The sequence below is a fragment of the Elgaria multicarinata genome, chromosome 3, assembly GCF_023053635.1.
Source record: "Elgaria multicarinata webbii isolate HBS135686 ecotype San Diego chromosome 3, rElgMul1.1.pri, whole genome shotgun sequence".
Classification (NCBI taxonomy): Eukaryota; Metazoa; Chordata; class Lepidosauria; order Squamata; family Anguidae; genus Elgaria; species Elgaria multicarinata.
This window is the reverse complement of record NC_086173.1, coordinates 150,125,223-150,144,853: the sequence shown is the minus strand read 5'-3', so window position 1 is coordinate 150,144,853 and position 19,631 is coordinate 150,125,223. Positions and strand designations below refer to the sequence as shown.

Here is a 19,631-nt window from a genome sequence, read left to right as displayed (position 1 = left end):
ATGGGCTAAACAACCCACAGTTAACCTAACTACTAATTGTTGGGTTAATTAACCCACAATTTGCCACCATTACCAAGTCAGTAACTAGCTGCAACAAACCAGCTCTATCCTCATCTACTCTGGAAGCACTAACTAGAGCACCTAATAATGTCACCCACAACATTAGGGGCTCCTTCATTCACTCATCTTCCAATGTGATATATGCCATCTTCTTGTTGTTTTTATGCTTTTGATGGTTTAAAAATTTGTATACTTTTTAATGTTCACTGTTTTTTACTTCTGTAAAGCACCCAGAGAGCTTTGGCTATGGGGCGATATATAAATGTAATAAATAAATAAATATGCCATCTTCTGTCAGCAATGCTCCTCTGCATTTTGCCTTGGGCAAACAGGCCAATCCGTTTGGAAAAGAATAAATGGACAGAAATCTGACATGAGAAATTACAATCTTCAGAAACTATTGAAAGAATAGGATACCCTGTCACTGACCTTAAAGTGGCTATTGTGGAGTAAAGGAGCTTAAACGGGAGATTAGAAGGAGAGACTGCTGAGTTAGAATTCATCAACAGGTTTAATTTATTTATTTATTTTATTTATTTATTTATTACATTTTTATACCGCCCAATAGCCAAAGCTCTCTGGGCAGTTCACAAAAATTAAAACCACAGTAAAACACCCAACAGTTTAAAACACAATTACGAAATACAGTATAAAAAGCGCAAGGATAAAATTCTATTGCAGAGGCTTGAATCAGAAAAACAGATTATCACAGTACATAATTGGCTTAACTAGTGCCAGGACGTTTTTGGCTACACTATAAATGACCACTGTTAATAATAACAACAACAAAGACCCTTGTGGTGTCTTAAAGCCTAACATCTATTTCGGCATAAGCTCTTTGTGGACACTTCATCAAATGCGTGAAGTATTCCTCTCAGATTGGTAGATCTATAGACTCACGCTGGGAGGGCAGGGGAGATGTAAGCTGTATTGATAGAGGGAAATGAAATGCAGAAAGTCCTTACCTTTCACAAACATTGTTGGCTGTTATACAGGCATCATTGCGATGGTGAGCCAGTTAACATATGTGAATTATGCCAATTATCTTATGTGAACTTCGGCTATGAGGCAGTATACAAATGCAATAAATAAAAATAAATAAATGTAAGGTGAGAGAGAGAGAGAGAGAGAAAATTTATCCCCATTCAAATCACAGAAATGTAAGCGAAGCTCTTGATGACGTTTCAGCAATTTCACATCTTTGAAATTCCTTTCTTCAAGAATAGGCCACATCCGTTGGCAGCTCTCGTAACTCACACCAACACAACATTTCAGAAGCATTTTCAAAACATCACTTTGCTATGGAACAAGTAAGAGAAAATTGGGGCCATCTGCAGTAAATGGGAATATTGGAAACGATTTGATCGAACAATACGAGAACAGATGTGCTGTTGTATTGCTTTCTGGCATCCAAAGACTTCCTTGGTTCTGCTTAGCAGATCTGTATGATGTGGTTCTTGTGTAAGTGATATGGTCACAACAGTTGCATTGCTCAACGTATCTCATGAGGCTGGTTTTGAATGACTCCATTGGCAATTGAGGAACAACCAGTTACACTGGATTGGAGGGAAAGGGCTTGCCCTGACATTTGCGTATTTTTCCCCCTGTGGCTTGAGTAGTCTCAAAAGCGTTTATGTTTCCTCTTCCAAAGACACAACATCTAGCTCTCTCATGAAGCCAGCTTCTCTCTAGATTTATTTGAAGGCAACCCTGAAGAAAGATCCCAGAAAATGGAGGATGCAGAGGGATATATGTCAATAGACATTTCAAGGAGGACCTTACCTCTTCCCCCAAAGGCACAAGGTATTGACTGGAATTGTTAGGTTTAGCTGGATGTTTATGGATACTTGAATAATACATTTCCTAATGAAGTTGTTGCTATCATGAGGGGAGTCAGCATAGCGTAGAGGTGAAGAGTGCTGGGTTAGAGCCAGGGGTGGGCAACTTGTGTCCCTCCAGATGTTTTGGCCTACAACTCCCATGATCCCTAACCCTTGGCTATACTGGCTAGGGCTGGTGGGAGTTGTCGGCCAAAACATCTGGATGGCCGCAAGTTGGATTAAGACTGGGGAAAGATTCAAATCCCTGCTTAACTGGAAAGCTCACCCTGGGCAGCCATTCTCTTTCAAGCAAATCTACCTCACAGGGCTGTTGTGAGTTTAAAAGGCAGAAACAAAGCATGCTGGCCTGAGATCTTTGAAGGAAGAGTGGGACAAGAATTAAACTTCACATATTTCGGGAGCTGTTTTATTCTGGAGTCAGAGTGTTGATCCATCAACCCAGTACTCTCTAAATAAAATAAAATAAAATAAAATAATTAGAGTAGCAGTGGCTTCCCAATGTCTCAGGTAGTGACTTTTCCCCAGCTGTGCTACCTGGGTTCCCATTTCTCAAGTGGAGATGCTTGCAACAGAACCTAGCAACTTTTGTGACAGGAAACCAGCCAATGAAGGGGGAATTGGGAAATAAAATGGCCAACAGGATGGACCACAGTGGGCAAGCCTGGCTTGTTTCTACGGGTTTCCAGTGCCCGGATTGGGGTTGGATGTCATCCTACATCTTTTCAGGTGGGCCTACAACCACCCGAGTTCATTTCAACAGGCGTACAACCATCCTGGGATGCTACGCAAAGCTGGACTGCACCAGTATTGCAAAAAAGCCACTCGACTCAGACCAAAGGTGTTTGTGGAGCTGGGAGGGACCATCAGTGTAAGATCAGGCAGGCACCTGCAAGGATGGCTTGCTCTTCCTTCAACTACTGAAGCCCAGCTGTGCCTTTGCTGGACTTAGGCATTGGAAGAAGAGAATGTATTTCCAAGTTCCATTTTACCGCTTCTCCTAACTCCACAAACCGCTATTCAAGGCTAGAGGATGGAAACAGGCCACTCAAAGCAGCTATTAATACTATGATCATAGGAACAATATAACAGAATAATGAATATTGCACAGCCCAGAACCACAATACCAGATGGAGTGCCTCTCCCAGCATGAACACTTCATTCAGCATCCAAGAACCTCCCCAAGGTGCCTCCTCTAAGGGAGACTGGGAGGGTGGCAACAAGAGAGAGAGAGCCTTCTCAGGGGTGGCCCATAATTTATGGAAAGATCTCCCTGATGAGGCCCGCTGGGCGCCAACATTGTTATCTTTTCAGCAGCAGGTTAAAACTGGCCTCTTCTCTCAGGCATTTGGCAGCATTTAATCAGTTTTTCACTGGATTCTAGACTGTCTTTGGTTGCTTGCTTAAAAATTGTTTTTAGGTATGTGTTGTCTCTGTGTGCGCTGTCTCTTTATTTGGTTTTATGTAAATGGTTTTTCCTCTTTGTTTTTAATCTTTGTGAACTGTCCAGAAAGCTTCGGTGATGGGGTGGTACAGAAATATAATGAATGAGATGAAAACAGTTCAATAAGAAACTTTATCCTGTATATATTGTATATGCCGGGGGAGGGGGAGGCAACTTGTGGCTCTCCAGATGTTTGGGCCTACAACTCCCATTAGCCCTAGCAAGCATAGCCATTGGTGAGGGATGATAGAGTTCTCTGCCAAAACATCTGGAGGACCACCAGTTCCCTGCCATATACTAATCACAACATTCTATAAGTGTAGATCCGTATGTAGCCAGAATGGTACCATTCATATGCAAGAGGCAGGCTATCATCAGGCTTGAGGGAATCCCGAAGTTTACACAAGTGTAAAAGCACTATTTTTCACACACACACCTAAGGAGGGGGACCCCACAAACAGACGGATGAGAACTGATTACGTCCAGTGTCTGTGGAATGCTTGCTGACTGTTGGGGGACGGACCAACCAGAAAACTGGCGGGGAGAGAAGGAAATGTAATGGAGTATCCTGAAACAGGGCATGAGTGGTTGTAGTCCCTAACAGGAGCGCTCCACACTTTGTTCCAAGTCCAATTTATAACTAAAACAGCATGCAGCCTAATCTTCAACAATTGGTTGCACCTCAGTTTTTAAGCAAGATGCTTAAAAACTGCCCAGAGAGCTTCGGCTATGGGGTGATATATAAATGTAATAAATAAAATAATAATCATATACTGTAAGCAACGGTAAAGGGACAACATCATGCTGATTACACTCCATGAGCACATGCTGTGGTAAGGAAGTACATCACAACGACACAACGCTCTGGGAACTTATTTTTAAAGTATGTCACGCTAACTTTTTTTAAAAAAAAGTAAGCGTGACCTATTTTACAAACAGGAATTGTGTCACTGTAGTGCACTTCCTCACTGCGGGGTCTGGGCAAATACCTCGTGCGTTATTTCGGGAACAGGAACATAGGAAGTTGCCTTATAGTGAGTCAGACCATTGGTCCATCTACCCTGGTACTGTCAACACTGACTGGCAGCAATGGCTCTCTAGGATTTCAGGCGGGAGTTTTTCCTGCGCCACCTGGAGATGCCAGGGATCAAACCTGGGACCTTCTGCACACAAAGCAGATGCTCTACCACTGAGCCATGCAAGATCCAACTGCCAATCCATTCAGATTTTGTATACGGAATGAAGGAGGTGCCGGCTTGTTCTCTGCCTAGGCAGCAAAATGTCTTGGGCCGGTCCTGCATACCTGACACTTCTATGAACCCAAAGTTTAACGGTATATAGAGAAATATCTAAAACAATTAGTAATGTTCAGGATGGTGGGAGGGGGAGTATTACCAGAAAAAAGTAATGAAAGTAGCAAATGAGCCAAGTTATTTAGAATAAACAACTATGAGCCATTTTAACAGAGGTGGACATCTCGCCCTCACACACGTTTCCCCCCCCCCATTCCTACTACAGATTGCTCCCCCCATCTCAGCAATAATTAATTAATTAATAATACTTATATACTAATGGATGTAGTAAAATCTCTAAGTGGTTTACATATAAATATTCAAAAATCATTTAAATATACTGCTAAATACAATAACAACAATAATATAAGCAATACAAGGAATAGTAAGATGGAGCTGCATGTGGTTAATTGCAATTAATTACAAGCCACAGAATGCTGGTGAATGGCTGGCCCTCTTCAGATGACACGCTAAGCCACAGCGGTTAAGCATTTTGAGCTAAACATTATGGCTCGGTGTGTTATGTGAACCATGGCTTAGCAGCATGTTGTGTGAACTATTCCTAACCATGGTGGCTACCTAAGCATCGTTTAAAAGACACTCAATAACCATTTGCTACAAAAGGGTTAGGGGCCTAATCATGGCTTAACGTGCTGTCTGAACAGATGCCACACATCCCAGACTGTGGAATGGCCTGCCGGAGGAGATTCGTCAACTTGACAGTCTTTTAGAATTTAAAAACGCAATAAAGACTGATCTATTCTGGCAGGCCTATCCAGTGAAATTTTAGAATGTTTTAAGGATGTTTTAAAGATGTTTTAATCATGTATGGTATGTTTTTAATGTGTATTTTATATCATGTTTTTATACTGTTTGTTTTATACTTTGAATGGTTTTAGTTTTTGTGAACTGCCCAGGGAGCTTCGGCTATTGGGCGGTATAAAAATGCAATAAATAATTTTTTAAAAAATGCCCGAAGTTGGGACCCATTGTTTAAATGCAATGCTATATCCTGGAAAAAGGCACAGCCAACTGTAACCCTGAGGAGGAGTGCTCCACACTGCAATATTTTGTTGCAGGTCTGACTTGTACTTTTCGTAAACTCAAAGCAACTACAGCTGTGATTTCATGATTCAACTTAAATTTCACAGATGCTCATTCAAAATGCTGGAAAATCACCCTGGGAGTTTTGCTGGCAGGAAGCATTGTTCTGAACGTGGTCCTAATCACACTTCTACTAGGTAGGTTTCTACTGTATTCGAAGATGTTTCCATGTTGCCACATAGTTTAAGATGTTGAGAATTGCTACATATTTCCCTGGCGCTGCTCCCATGTCATTTACAGGTGAAATATAGCAAAATATAGAAGATGACGCTTCACTTGTTGAATTATCCCCATGTCAGAAAAGCTCCATCTATGACATTTCTGGATGTGAAATTGGTGAAGTGGGGAGGAGAAAAAAGAGTGGCAGCAGCATTCTAATAACCCCATTTTAAGGAATTGATGCCTGTTTGTTTATTAATTGTTGTGTTTATCTGTAATAATTATGATGTTGTATTTTAATATCTGATTTTGCAAAACACTAAGAGAGCAATCCCACGGCTGCTAGACAGAGTCTGGGGTGGGGGCATAGGATACTTCGAATCCTTGGATCCAAGGTTAAAGACAGCACTCTGATCTTGGACTCAGAAGTACGAGGTCTTGGGAATAGAGAACTTTAATTTTAATAAGAAATATGCTATTCACTATTTCCGTTATGCTTTAATCATCTTAACGCCATGGAGAGAATTCTGCTGGCTACCTCTCCAAAGTCACAAAGACGATCTCGAAAGGAAGGGCAAGGATGTATCCTGGTGGGCAGGGAGGAGAGGTGAAGGGATGGCTTATGCTGAATCCCCAGACAGACCTTCCCAACCTCCTTCTCTCTCCTTGCCTGACGCCACAGCTAGACGGGCGAAAAAGCCCATCTAGCTAAATTGCAGAATGGGAGGCATGGCGGTGGCGAAGATTACCTCTGCCACACCTCCCACTTTGCACTGGATACGCGTAAACTTCTGAGGCTGGAAGCTTACGAGTATCAGGGGTGGATCCAGTAGTGGGGCAGATCCAATAGCCAGGGGTGGACTGGGGGTGGCTGCCCCTCTAAGTTTTCTCTGCCCCCATTTTTTTTAAATAAACAAACAATTAAAAACCAGTTTCTTGTTTTTGCCTTTAAAATGCCTGCAGCAAGTCAGATGAATGGTCTTACTTTTTAGGCAACCCCCACCTCCAAAACTTTTAAACTGGCTATGGGCTTGCACTAACCTGAGGTATATATTTTTTTTAAGTTTTCCGGAATGGAAATGTGGAAGATGGTTCCTGCCCATTGAAATCACCCAATTCCTGTGGATGGGTCCCAGGCAATTCAACAGGTAATTTTAAACTCCTTCTGTTTATCAGCTCCTTGAATTCACGGCCTGCAACAATAAAGTTTGAAACAAGAATTAGGGTATTACAAGGGCACCCCAATTTTTATCTGCAAAACGTTGGAGGGTATAAAGCCAATGGAAACAGCAGATAAAGCTGGATTCATTGTTTACTGCAGCCCTGTGGTAGGAAAAGCTGCATCAGCAAAAAAATAAAATATAAATAATCCTTTGTGTGACCCTCAAAGATGGAGGTGTCTCCTCAAGATCTAACAGGGGTTGGATACCTGTGACCCTCCAGATGTTGCTGGACTACAGTTTCCCTCATCCCCGATCATGCACAATGCTGGATGGGGCTGATGGGAGCTGGAGTCCAATAACATCCGGAAGGCCACAAGGTACTATTTTAGAAGTTCAAGCTAAGGTACAGTAGACCCATATTAGAGACTGCTTCCTATGCTTTCTATACATTCAACATACACTGCAAAACTATTAAAATCTAGACATTCAAATGAAGTTGGAATCTAGCAACAGCTAGAAGCAGCGCTGATGCCAGATTTTGGAGTAGCTTGGGAAACACACCTTCCTGAGTAGGTGTACCTTCTCACTGCCGTGGTCACCAGGTCATTTTGCTCCTCATCCTCTTTCTCATGGTTACTATCACTTGCTTGCTTGCCGGACAGAGAATGAGTAACCAAGTAGGCAGGGGCATCTACTGATCTTCTTTCTCACCACCACCACTGTCTGGGTCAGAGCGAGAATCAGGTGAACAAACATTGTAATGGTGAATAGGAGGAGCAACTCTCAGCAGGCCCCCAGATGCCCAACCATGTGCGTACCCTTGACATCACCTTTGGCTGGGGGGGGGGGGGAACAGATTGTCCACATCTAGAAAACACAAGAACCTTACCACCTATTACTGATTCTGTCACTTTGTGAGCCACCAATCTCTCCTCTAGAGGAGGAGTCTACCATTATCATCTCTTCGGCTGCTCCCAGACTGTGGAATGGCCTGCTGGGAGAGAATCGTCAACTTAATGCTCTCAATGGCCCCATTCAGAAGACACCTTAAACCATGGCTTTAACCATGGTGGTTAAGCCAGAAAGCCGGGTTGTGTTCAGAAGACATCTTAAACCATGACTTTAACCATGGTGAATAAAGCAAAAAGCCTTAATCATCCTGGTTAAAGCCATGGTTTAAGGGTTCTTCTGAATGTGCCCTCTGAGTTTAAGGCAGCTATAAAGACTAGTCGCTTCCTGCAGGCCTACCCAGATGAATTTTAAGTTATTACATTTTATCGTCTTATGCATCTGATTTATATGGTATTTTTGTATTAAATGCAGTTCCCTGCCTCGATCCAGAGGGAGAGGGGTTAAAAAATAAATAAATTTATTATTCTTATCATCATCATCATCAACCTGCCATCTTCTTTTCCTCCAGCAGACTATGTGACTCTGGATCGAGACACGGCTCATCGACGGCTTGCCATCTCTCAGGATCAGAAAAGCGTCAGATGGGGAGATACGGAACAGAACCTCCCCAACGACACCAAGAGATTCGATACGCGTCTTTGGGTGCTGGGCCAGAAGGGATTCAACTCAGGGAAACACTGCTGGGAGGCTGAAGTGAAGGGCAACGGGGAGTGGGCTGTGGGGGTTGCCAAGCAGTCTGTGAGGAGAAAAGGACCGACTGACTTTAGCACCAAGGAAGGCATCTGGGGGGTGGGAGAATATTGGGGAACAGGGAACTACATGGCTTTCACCTCTCCGCATCACACACCACTTCGTTTTGACAAGAAGCCCCGGAGGATTCGCGTGTTTCTAGATTACACCCAAGGGCTGGTGGAATTTTTCAATGCTGAAACTAAGCTTTCAATCTACACTTTCCATCCAGTTTCATTTTCTGGGGAAATGGTCTATCCCTGGTTCCGTGTGTGGGAAAATACTGAACTTATATTGCACCCCTGAGGCACTAGCATCGAAACAAAAATGATTCGTCTCTAGGGCCAGGAGAAGGCAACTTCTTGCCCTTCAGATATTGTGGACTACAGTTCTCACAAACCCTGGCTATGGTGGCTGGAGCTTATGGGAGTTGTAATCCAAAACATCTGTAGGGCACCAAGTTGCCATCCTAAGCTCTGTGATCCTGGAGGACTCCTCCGACCTGCCTCTTTGTAGAAAGACTTGCCACCACAGCCTCCCCCAAAATAGAGGCCTGGACTTTGTGGGAGGTTAGTTCGTTTCCATAGTTACAAACAGGATCTTCTTGTGTTGAAAGTCATTCTGCAAAAGTGAGGTGTTTTGCATAACTGGAGAGTGTGAGGTATTGGAACCAGGAAACATCAGCATACTGTGCTAATTCTCTATCCTGCCTTGAGCACTAAGATAGAAATCTTAAGGGCATGTTTAGACAACATTTCAGGCTCTGTGGTTAGTAAAACTGTAGCAAAACACATTGCACAAGACACGTTAAAGCCTGCTGCTTAACCAAAAGCCTTAAATGCACTTCAGTGGTTGCGGTCCTACCTCTCAGGTAGCATCAGATGGTGATGCTTGGGGATAGCTGCTCCTCAAAGAAGGAGCTGCTGTGTGGTGTACAGCAAGGTGCCATCCTTTCCCCAATGCTATTTAATATTTACATGAAACCGCTGGGAGAGATCATCTGGAGGCATGGGGCGGGGTGCTATCAGTATGCTGATGACACCCAAATATACTTCTCTATGCCTTCGACAACAGCGTCAGCTAAGGATAGTGTGTCTCCTCTGAATGAATGCTTGGAGGCAGTAATGGGCTGGATGAGGAAAAACAAACTGAAGCTGAATCCAGACAAGACGGAGGTGCTTACCGTCAAAGGCCCTAACCTGGGTTTGGAGGTGTGTCAACCAGTTCTGGATGGGGTTACATTCCCCCTGAAAGACTGCGTTCGCAGCTTGGGGGTGCTCCTGGATCCGTCGCGCCAAACGACAGTTCAGATAGATGCGACATCCAGGAGTGCCTACTGTCAGCTTTGGCTGATACGCCAGCTGCACCCCTTCCTAGAGTTGGAAGACCTAAAGATGGTAGTGCATGCACTGGTAACTTCGAGGTTCGACTTCTGCAATGCGCTCTACATAGGGCTACTTTTGTGCCTAGCCCGGAAACTTCAAGTAGTGCAAAATATGGCAGCCAGGTTGGTCACTGGTACACCTAGGCGTGACCATATTACACCAATTTTAAAATCACTTCACTGGCTGTCAATTAGTTTCCAGACGAAGTATAAAGTGTTGGTTATTACCTTTAAAGCCCTACATGGTTTGGGTCCAGGTTATCTGTGGGATTGCCTTCTCCTGTCCAATCCGCCCCGCACACTCAGAACCTCTGGGAAGAATTTACTTCAGCCAGGCAAAACTAGGTTGACAACTGTTACCCAGAGGACCTTTTCTTCCACCACTCCCAGACTGTGGAATGGCTTGCCGGGAAAGATTCGCCAACTCAACAATCTTTCTGAATATATATAAAAAATAAAGACTGATCTCTTCCAGCAAGCCTACCCAGTCAAATTTTAAGAATTCTGACTTATTTTAATGCTGTATTAGTTTTATGTATTTTATAACGTTTTTGTATTTTATGTTTTTCCCTGCCTTGATCCATTAAATATTTTCTATCTTTGGTTCCACCTCTTGCCTTCAGGGTTTTTTCCCTTCTAAAATGATCTTAACCATGAAGCTGAGGCTCATTTTACCCTTGGAAATATTTTCACCTCACCCTTACTGAAAGCCACTCAGGTTGACATAGTTGCATTTACCACATTTTATCTTGGAACCACTTGTGAGGTAGGTTAGGTTGAGAGGATGGTCATTTAATGAGCTTTGTGACTGAATGGGGATTTAAACCCAGGTCTCCTTAGTCCAAGTCCAATATTCCAGCCATTTTATAACATGGTGGCTTTAACAAGCCTACTGAGGTAAAGAAAGGGGGTTCAAAGTGGTGCAGTGGAGCCAGGACTCACAGTGTGAAAGAGCTAAGCTAAACTAAGTCCGAAAAAGTCAAGGTACACAGATCTGTGTTTAAGATAAGAGAGCTAAAACTCTTATTAGAGTTCAATAGTAGAACTAAGAGGAGTAGTATGACCAGGTCAAAACTTAAGATGAGGTCATCCATATAGAGGTTATAAAAGGCAAACGTTTGATCTGTTTGGAAAAGAGGTCCTGGGACAAGGAGAAGCCTACCAAACATGATTACATAAGCTCTGCCAACCATGCCTGCCATTTAAGTAATAAAAGACCTTAATGAGGACTGCTTTGTTGGTTGAAAGGAATAGAGAACTTTAATTTTAATAAGAAATATGCTATCCGCTATTTCCATTATGCTTTAATCATCCTAATTGCATTGTATGTAGTAATTTGTTTTGCTTGTTTATTAATTCAAAGATTTGTTATTTTCTAATACTGTTTGAGAAATAAATGAAGATTTTATACCACTTTGAGTTGCTTGGCTTGAGAGGTGTCTCAGGGACCACAATCCATAAGAATTCTTCAATCCCAGAACACTCAGCTGGCAATCATACATCTGTTTCTGAATGGTGTCTGTCCATATAGCTGCAGTCAGGTGAGTTACAGACACGCTTGCTCAGGGAAGAGAAACAAGCTGAATTGGATGGAATGGGAATGGGTTCCCCATCTCAAAAGTGGTTCTCCAGATGTTTTGAACCGCAGCTCACCGCACTCCTGACCACTGGCCATGCTGGCAAGGGCTTCTGGGAGTTGAAGTTAATACTAGGTTGCTGGTTTGTGATTGTGGGGGAAAGGGGATTCCTGTCCATATCCTTTTAAGCATCTGGAAGCATGGCACACTGCAATCAACACCATTCAAGGGTATGACTGCCCTGTCACGACCCTGTTGAGAACCTTCCCCCCAAAAGACAATATTTGTTTGGCCAACGATTTCCACCCCCTGTGCTCTAAGCCATCTTTAAGCTTGTTTCATCCTCCTCAGTTCCCTGAAATACCAAGCAGCTGAGCAGGTTCCACAGTGCCAGATACTCAGGAGTGATCGCATCAGTGGCCTGGTTCATCTCACCATTCCAAAGTAGGACCAGACAGGGCCCTGGCACATGTGTCCACTGGAAAATCCTCCAGATCATTCAAGGATCCATTGGGTTCCATCCGTCTCTGGTCTCTCTGTGTACATGCATGGGGGGGGGGGGAGGCAGGGAGCAGAATTGGTCCCATTCCCCTGCTGTGAGGAACTGAAACTGCCAGCCCTCATTCATTCATTGTAAGAGCAAATTGTACAGAAATGATTCAAGAAATGACTGTTTCTGATGAATCGAACAGTATACACGAAACACGGGGTGGGGTGGGGGCTATTATAAAATTGGAGTACAAATGCAGGAGAAATTTCTCTTCAGCACTTTTTGAGGTTCACCTGTTTGTCTGGGGGTTTGAGACTGGAGAGAGAGAGAGAGAGAGAGAGAGAGAGAGAGAGAGAGAGAGAGAGAGAGAGAGAGAGAGAGAGCTGCCTCTCCATTTTGATCAAGGTAGGGAACAATAATAAATATAAAATACATAACACTGAATTAAGAACATAATATACATTGTTAAAACATCCTAAAATTCTACTGGATAGGCCATTTTGTGGTGGCGCCCACAGCCGTTTCTCAAATTCCCAATTGTGCCCATGGATCCAAAAAGGTTCAGGAACTCTGACTTACACTCTGTATCTTGAGTACTTCGGCTATTGGGCGGTATAGAAATGCAATAAATAAATAAATGAATAAAATATCAGGAGTAGGCAGAAAGTAGATATCCAGATGTTCTGGACTTCAACTACCACCATACTAACACCTGCTTCCCCATTTGTTGCTATGCTGAGGGCGGAGTGGTGGCGGCTGGCAACGGGGGATGCTAAGAGCTCCTGCCACTTTCAAGCAGCGGTAGGAATTCCTAGCATCCCCCGCCCCCAGCACTTTCTCTCCACAGGAACATGTCAGGTGGCATGATTGGCAGCACCCCACCCAAGGAGGGCATGTGCCTGCCCCAGGAAGCGCATGATTATCTATTTAATCAACCACTGACTATTGTGTCGTCTGAACCCATTCATCATGTTGTATGGAAGGAGTTTCTTAAACCAACGGTTGGTTATTTGGCCAAAATAACCAATGCAAATAGCCAATGCTTTGCAGAATTGGCTATTTGAACCACCATTGGTTATCGTGTTGTTTGGAGGGCACTATTGGTTATTTCGTCAGCCACAGAGTTGCAAGGCAAGAGTGGTCAAAGCGGTGACTGTCACTTTAGTCCAGCTGGCAGGACAGATTTTTGGCAGCAATGGCTGATGGGATACTAGTGGGAGGACTGAGGGGGAAGAGAGGGTGGGGGATGAGTGAGCCAACTCAGTGTGGACTAATAGTCAACTCAACGCTGATCCTAATCCACACCACTGTTGATTATTATCATGTTGTGTGAGGTGTACTGCCTAAATAAACAACTGTCAAGTTGATTATTACTCCACCGTTAAGTATTGTGTTGTCTGAAAGCAGCCATAAGAATGAAAGAATTCAGAGCCCAGGAATTTGTTCTGAGTTGCAAATGGTGTTCACACACGAAATCCATTCCTGGTAATACCAAGTTTTCTTCATTTCAGCAGTACAGTTTATGGTGGCAGGGGATGGAAGTGGAGTTAGTTTAGTGCTGCTTTTGTTAAACAACTTTTGAGTCAGGAATCTTTGCTGATCTACAGCAAATCACCCAGAGATATTCCAGGAAATCTAGATATATCTCCTGCCCATCCCTGGTCTACTCTGACTTTTAGTGCCTCTCCAGCAGAGATGGTCTTTCCCCCATCACTTGGTATCCAATCCTGTTAGTTGGGGATACCAGGAACTGGATCCAGCACCTCCTGCATACAAAGTGTGTGCTCAGCCTTTCCCCAAATGCTTACCATCACTGATCTTTGCCTTGAGGAATCCTCAAGCATCCCTAGATCTCAGTATGAAAACCACTGCCCTAAGCATGGATAACTCCAGCTTGAAATTGAACTTAGGTTCTTAATAAAAAGAATCATTCCGCAAAAAAGAAACTGTTATTTTCTTGCAAAACTTTTTCTACCACAGTTTACTCTGGGCACCAAGAGCGAGTTTCTCTAAAAGACCCTCTTGTCTATTCAACATGGATTCTTTGATAACGATCAAGGTTTCCTTTTAAGTTGAATTGTTTCCCACACGTGGGGCAAGTATAGGGTTTTTCTCCGGTGTGAATTCTGTGATGTCGGGAGAGGACTCTAATGGTGCTAAACCTTTTCCCACATTCAAAGCACTTGTGGGGCTTCTCCCCCGTGTGGGTGTTCTGATGTGTCACCAGGTCCCCTTTATTTTTGAATGTTTTCCCACAGTCCTGGCACCCAAAGGGCCTCTCTGCCGTGTGCCTCTTCTGGTGGCTCCACATGTTGGCTTTCTTGTTAAAAATCTTCCCACATTCTGGACATGAAAACATTTTCCCCAAGTCATCTGTCGGAATGAAGAGCAGAAAAAACATTACTTTTACTTATTAAATAGTTTCACATATACCATTCCTCCCCAGCACTTCCATGAGGCGATTTACATTATGGGCACTATCCAATGTTAGTCCTATTTAGAGCAGACCCATTGAAATAAATAGGGCTTAAGTTAGACTAACATTGGATACAACCCCATATCTCCCATGGTGTGGTCTAAAGGCACATGATGTAGCAACCTTACTGTAGCTAAGCAAGTCTGAATCTATCCAAAGCCTGGTTGGGAGACCACCTGACTACCTCATGGGTACTGCCTGGCGTTCCTTTATGTAACAGCACATAATACAAATATATATGTAATACCAATTCAGTTTCTCTCCCTTACGCCTTAAAGAGAAACGGTTAAAATCCTGAGGTATTTCCCCCCCCCCAAAAAAATGTTGTTCAAGTAGGTATCATTAAGAACGTTTTTTGTTCTTAAGCCAACCAGGAAAAACAAAGGGTTGGTTCAGCCATACATGTCAGATCTTTGACAGCTGCCTCATCATGGTTCACTTGCATTCCGTTAACTATTTTGTGGTTAAGCAGCATGGTTTTGCGTGTTGTCTGAACGGGGCCAGACTGGAGGTGGCAACACGTGTTGCATATTTCTACAAGATTCTGATGCTAGTCCACTAAATTTACTGGGAAACCCCCACCCCCATTTGATTTGGGGGAGGATTCTGAGTGGGCCTTCGACGCCGCCGTCTTCAATCTGTAGTTTAGCCAGGCGCTTCTTGTTCTGCATTGATCACCCTGTGCTTTTTCTGAGCTTAACCCTCCGCAGCACGAACCCACCAGCAGTTCTCCATAAACGTCCCGCCTACCTGAACTAGTTGCGTGGTAGCCATCTCTCTTCCTGTGTGCACCAGTTGCTGGGGAACATGGGTGGGAGGGTACTGTTGCACCATGTCCTGCTTGTTCATCCCTGGCCGATGGCTGGCTGGCCACTGTGTGAACAGAGCGCTGGACTAGATGGACCCTCGGTCTGCTCCAGCAGGGCTCTTCTTATGTTCCTTCAGGTTCAAGCATGCCACAACCTGTGGGGACAAAGTCGAAAGGAATGGCTTCAGAAAAGGGATCACAGCCCATCTCAAAAATGCTGGAAGCATTTCGAATCCTCTAGCAAGGTGACAGAAAGATAGAAGAACAAGCACAATCCTCTGCATGTTTAGTTGCAAGTCTCACTGTGTATAATTGCTATAAGCTACCTTGGGAAGGCTTCTGCCCTGAATGCTGGCCATGAAGCATTTTAAATAAAATAAATAAATGGGGCTTACTCACAGGTACTCCTACTCCTGTAGGGCTGCAACCTTAAAAGGGTTGGGGCCATTAAAAATAGGACACAAAATGAAAACATAACATTTCAGAAGCACATTGTTTCCTCCTTTTTTCCTGGGCTGCTAGGAAAACCAAATTTAAATCAATCCATTCTTAGGACTGTTGTACGAATATCACATTTGTCCTTTGGCACTAGGCAAAGATCTTATTTACAGTTAGTTTTAATCCTGCTGACTATTTTATTTTCATTGTTTTGTAAGTGAAGGGTGGTGTAAAATTCCTTATTGTAAATAAATACTATACTAAAATCAATTGCTACCTACTCCTTTTTACTGCCAGGTCTCGAACTGGGTTCAGATCATATGCTCTACAACTGGTCCATCCCCGCTCCTTCGTCCCAGAATAAAAATAGCTTTCAACCACACCAGGCTCCTGTATGTATTTGGCTTGAATCCTATGTTCCTACAACAAATGGTGTTGAGGAAATAGGGATCTTGTGGTTTTTGCGGGGAGAAAATAACAAAGTCATTCAGGAGCTTGTTACAGATGGGGCTGGGCTATCATTGCAATGGAATTGAAATGGGGGCATTGAGAAACAGCCTAGAAGCATCAGTATGCTTAGGGGAACCCAAACATTTGCAGAAGTACAAAAATTTTTTGGCGGAGGGGCTAAAAGACTTACACAAACAAAAAGCAGAAACAACACATGACTGGACATGCTCAATGGCTGCTGAACAACAAGCACCTTTGAGGGGAAATTGGAATGGAGTATTCATGGAGGGGGGAAATGGAGTACTCTAAGAAGGGTATATTTGGCTGGCTGGCTGGCACACTGAATAGGAGTAGCCCATACTGCAACATTTTTGTTGCAGGTCTCACTTAGAATCATAGAATAGTAGAGTTGAAAGGGGCTTCTAAGGCCATCGAGTCCAACCCCCTGCTCAATGCAGGAATCCACATTAAAGCATCCCTGACAGATGGCTGTCCAGCTGGCAAAATTCTATTTGCATGACAACCGCTACATACAGTTAAAACCACAGGAAGCAAGTAAATAAATACAGTTCCCCTCCCCCATTCCCTCCCCAAGATTCAAAATGGAGCTTTCCTCGTCAACTTTAATTTATCATTTCCCACCCCCTCCTAGTACCGCCACCACATTTGGCCTGCACCTCCCACTGCAAGACAGTGGTTTGTAACCTTTTTTGAGTCACGGACTCCTTTGAAAATCTGGTGAAAGCTATGGACACTCTCCCTAGAAAAATGCACATAAGCACATAAACACAACTATGCATGCAATGAATATACTTTATTTTATTGAAAACTGATTGTCTCATACAGTGTATGGCATACACAAAGTATGAATAAATTTGTTTGACTTTCACGGACCCCCTGAAGCCCCAGGTTAAGAACCCCTGGCCTAGCTCAAAGCTCCTGCCACCTGCTTTGCCTTTCCCCACCCCATTAAGTAAGGGGAATTGGGCAGAAATTCTGACCTCCCCCATTCATTGCACACCTCCTTCCTCCCAGATTTACGACTCTTCTTTCATATTTAATTCACCAGATTTCTCCATCGAACACACGGAAATTCCGCCTGTCCCGTGGGAAATTCTAACAATTCTTTCCCACGGTGGGCGGAGCAGGAAGTGATGTCACCTATCCGCTCCCTCCCCGTTCCCCAAACATACACACCATCATCCTAGCCTATCTAGGAAGGGACTCGCTTAGTTTAACCCCTTATAGAACATCGGACTGGACAGCAAAGCAACGCAGTATTTGGGTTGCGTTTTGCAAAATAAAACGCCAGAAACAAAGTACACGCGACTAACCAGCAGAAAACAACAACCCAACAGCTCTGTCTTTAAACACAAAACCATTAAAACACAAGCGGTTGAAGGAAATGTATCTATCCCCCAAAACTTTTGAATGCAAATACACCAACTGGCTCCCCAGAAGGGCTTCGATGCTAGGTATAACGTAGCATCTAAGCCATGGTATGCTAAGAATTGTAAGATATATTTTTTTCTGACTGAACATCCATAGGATTGTGCTCTTATTGTTGTGGGCCGGGCAGCTGCATACAGACCCTAATCAGAACTGAATTCTGCAGGTGTGTTATCTAATGAATTTGGAAGGGATGTCTGTAATTATCTTACTGAGTAAGTAAGCTGTTCTCAAGATCTTTAAAACAGAAATAGAACATTAAAGAAACATCCATTACATTACAAAAGGTGAACTGCTATCCACAATTAAAAGAACAATTATTCATTTATCATATACATGTACAACTGTGTATGAGAACAGAAGTAAAAATGGCAAGGTATATGTATAACACAACGTCAGGGAAATTTCCCCATATCCAGTAGGGAAGGAACAAGTCCAGACCGGTTTTTCTCCATTGCTTAATTCCAGAAATTAGCACACCTTGAGTTGGTTGGCCGCCCCTCCTTCCCCGCCAGATGAAACAATAAGCAACACAACGGATGGTTGACTCTTTTATCACCACCCCCGCATTGCTTATTGTGTTGTCCAAAACGAGCCACTGTGTGAACAATGCTCAATTGGATGGACCCTTGGTCTGATCCAGCATGGCTCTCCTTTTGTTAATTATGTTAATTCCCTAATATAGTAATGCTGGTTATCAAAAGGGTTTCTAAGGGCACAATCCCACACATGTTTAGACAGAAAAAGGTATTATTATTATTATTATTATTATTATTATTATTATTATTATTATTATTTATATAGCACCATCAATGTACATGGTGCTGTACAGAGTAAAACAGTAAATAGCAAGACTCTGCCGCATAGGCTTACAATCTAATAAAATCATAGTAAAACAATAAGGAGGGGAAGAGAAGGCAAAGGCACAGGGTAGGGTAAGCAGGCACAGGGTAGGGTAAAACTAACAGTATAAAGTCTGCACAACATCAAGTTTTAAAAGCTTTAGGAAAAAGAAAAGTTTTTAGTTGAGCTTTAAAAGCTGCGATTGAACTTGTAGTTCTCAAATGTTCTGGAAGAGCGTTCCAGGCGTAAGGGGCAGCAGAAGAAGGGGCAGCAGAATGGCTGGCTGGGGCATGCTGGTCATTGTACCTTTTTCTTCCGGGGGGTGGGGAGAATCTAAATTTGCTTAGGATTGCACGTTAAATTGCTTAATACAAGTCCCAAACACACTGCAATGACAACATGAGTAATTGCCAGTAATACTTTTATCACCAATACTAAAAGATACTGACGGTAGAGAAGCCTTACTGTGAACCAATTTCTCTCTCAAACTTTGTGAACGTTCATAAGCAAACACAGGATTGTCTCTGCATCGTGGCATTTCTGCAAGAAGATTCCAATATTTGCAAACCACAGTTCTGATTTGCATTGTCTAGCTATCATAGGTAAGAGGTGCTATACTAGAAGCCTTTCCTGATTTACTTGATTTTGCTTAGGCTCTAATAACATTCTGTCCATGTTTTAAGTTTTATAGAATCATAGAATAGTAGAGTTGGAAGGGGCGTATAAGGCCAACCCCCTACTCAATGCAGGAATCTTGTTTCAAAACCCAAGACAAATATCCCATTTGCTTAAGGTGTTTGCGTGTCTGGAAAAGTCCCTGTTGGAAGTGAAATTCCTACATTCTTAAGGTAAATTTCATCTTAGATGACCAGGATAGATTCATATGCTAGAAAGGGCTGGCATCAGAGAAATTGCTATACACATCCATGTATAGCCTATAGTCCTCTGTTCTTAACCTCACATCCAAAAAGTTAACCTTATGACAATAAAAAATAAGTAATGTTTGTTTGTCCGT

General features: G+C 43.1%; 1 protein-coding gene, 1 long non-coding RNA gene and 1 other non-coding gene across 3 annotated transcripts; 1 reads left to right on the top strand and 2 right to left on the bottom strand.

Annotated features, from left to right (window-relative positions):
• The first annotated feature begins 1,701 nt into the window (after positions 1-1,701).
• LOC134396027 (butyrophilin subfamily 1 member A1-like) lies at positions 1,702-9,305 on the top strand. The gene is made up of 4 exons (XM_063122353.1): positions 1,702-1,863; positions 5,786-5,875; positions 6,962-7,045; positions 8,484-9,305. Exons 1-4 carry the CDS (start codon positions 1,791-1,793, stop codon positions 9,005-9,007), a joined length of 771 nt encoding a protein of 256 aa, XP_062978423.1. The 5' UTR covers positions 1,702-1,790; the 3' UTR covers positions 9,008-9,305.
• On the bottom strand, positions 4,475-4,542 carry TRNAT-UGU (transfer RNA threonine (anticodon UGU)). The gene has a single exon. It is a non-coding gene; the product is annotated as a tRNA-Thr (tRNA).
• Positions 9,306-13,687: 4,382 nt separating the features above from the next.
• LOC134396908 (uncharacterized) lies at positions 13,688-17,421 on the bottom strand. Its single transcript, XR_010025303.1, has 3 exons — positions 17,326-17,421; positions 15,379-15,591; positions 13,688-14,525 (listed from the first exon to the last, which is right to left on the bottom strand). It is a non-coding gene; the product is annotated as an uncharacterized LOC134396908 (long non-coding RNA).
• Between the last annotated feature and the right edge of the window lie 2,210 nt (positions 17,422-19,631).

Excerpts from the sequence above, each read along its gene's own strand:
- LOC134396027 (XM_063122353.1), top strand. The coding sequence starts at position 1,791 with ATGGAGGATGCAGAGGGATATATGTCAATAGACATTTCAAGGAGGACC. Across the intron at positions 5,876-6,961 it reads CCTAATCACACTTCTACTAG|TTTTCCGGAATGGAAATGTG; the intron begins GTAGGTTTCTAC and ends ATTTTTTTTAAG. Across the intron at positions 7,046-8,483 it reads GGTCCCAGGCAATTCAACAG|ACTATGTGACTCTGGATCGA; the intron begins GTAATTTTAAAC and ends TTCCTCCAGCAG.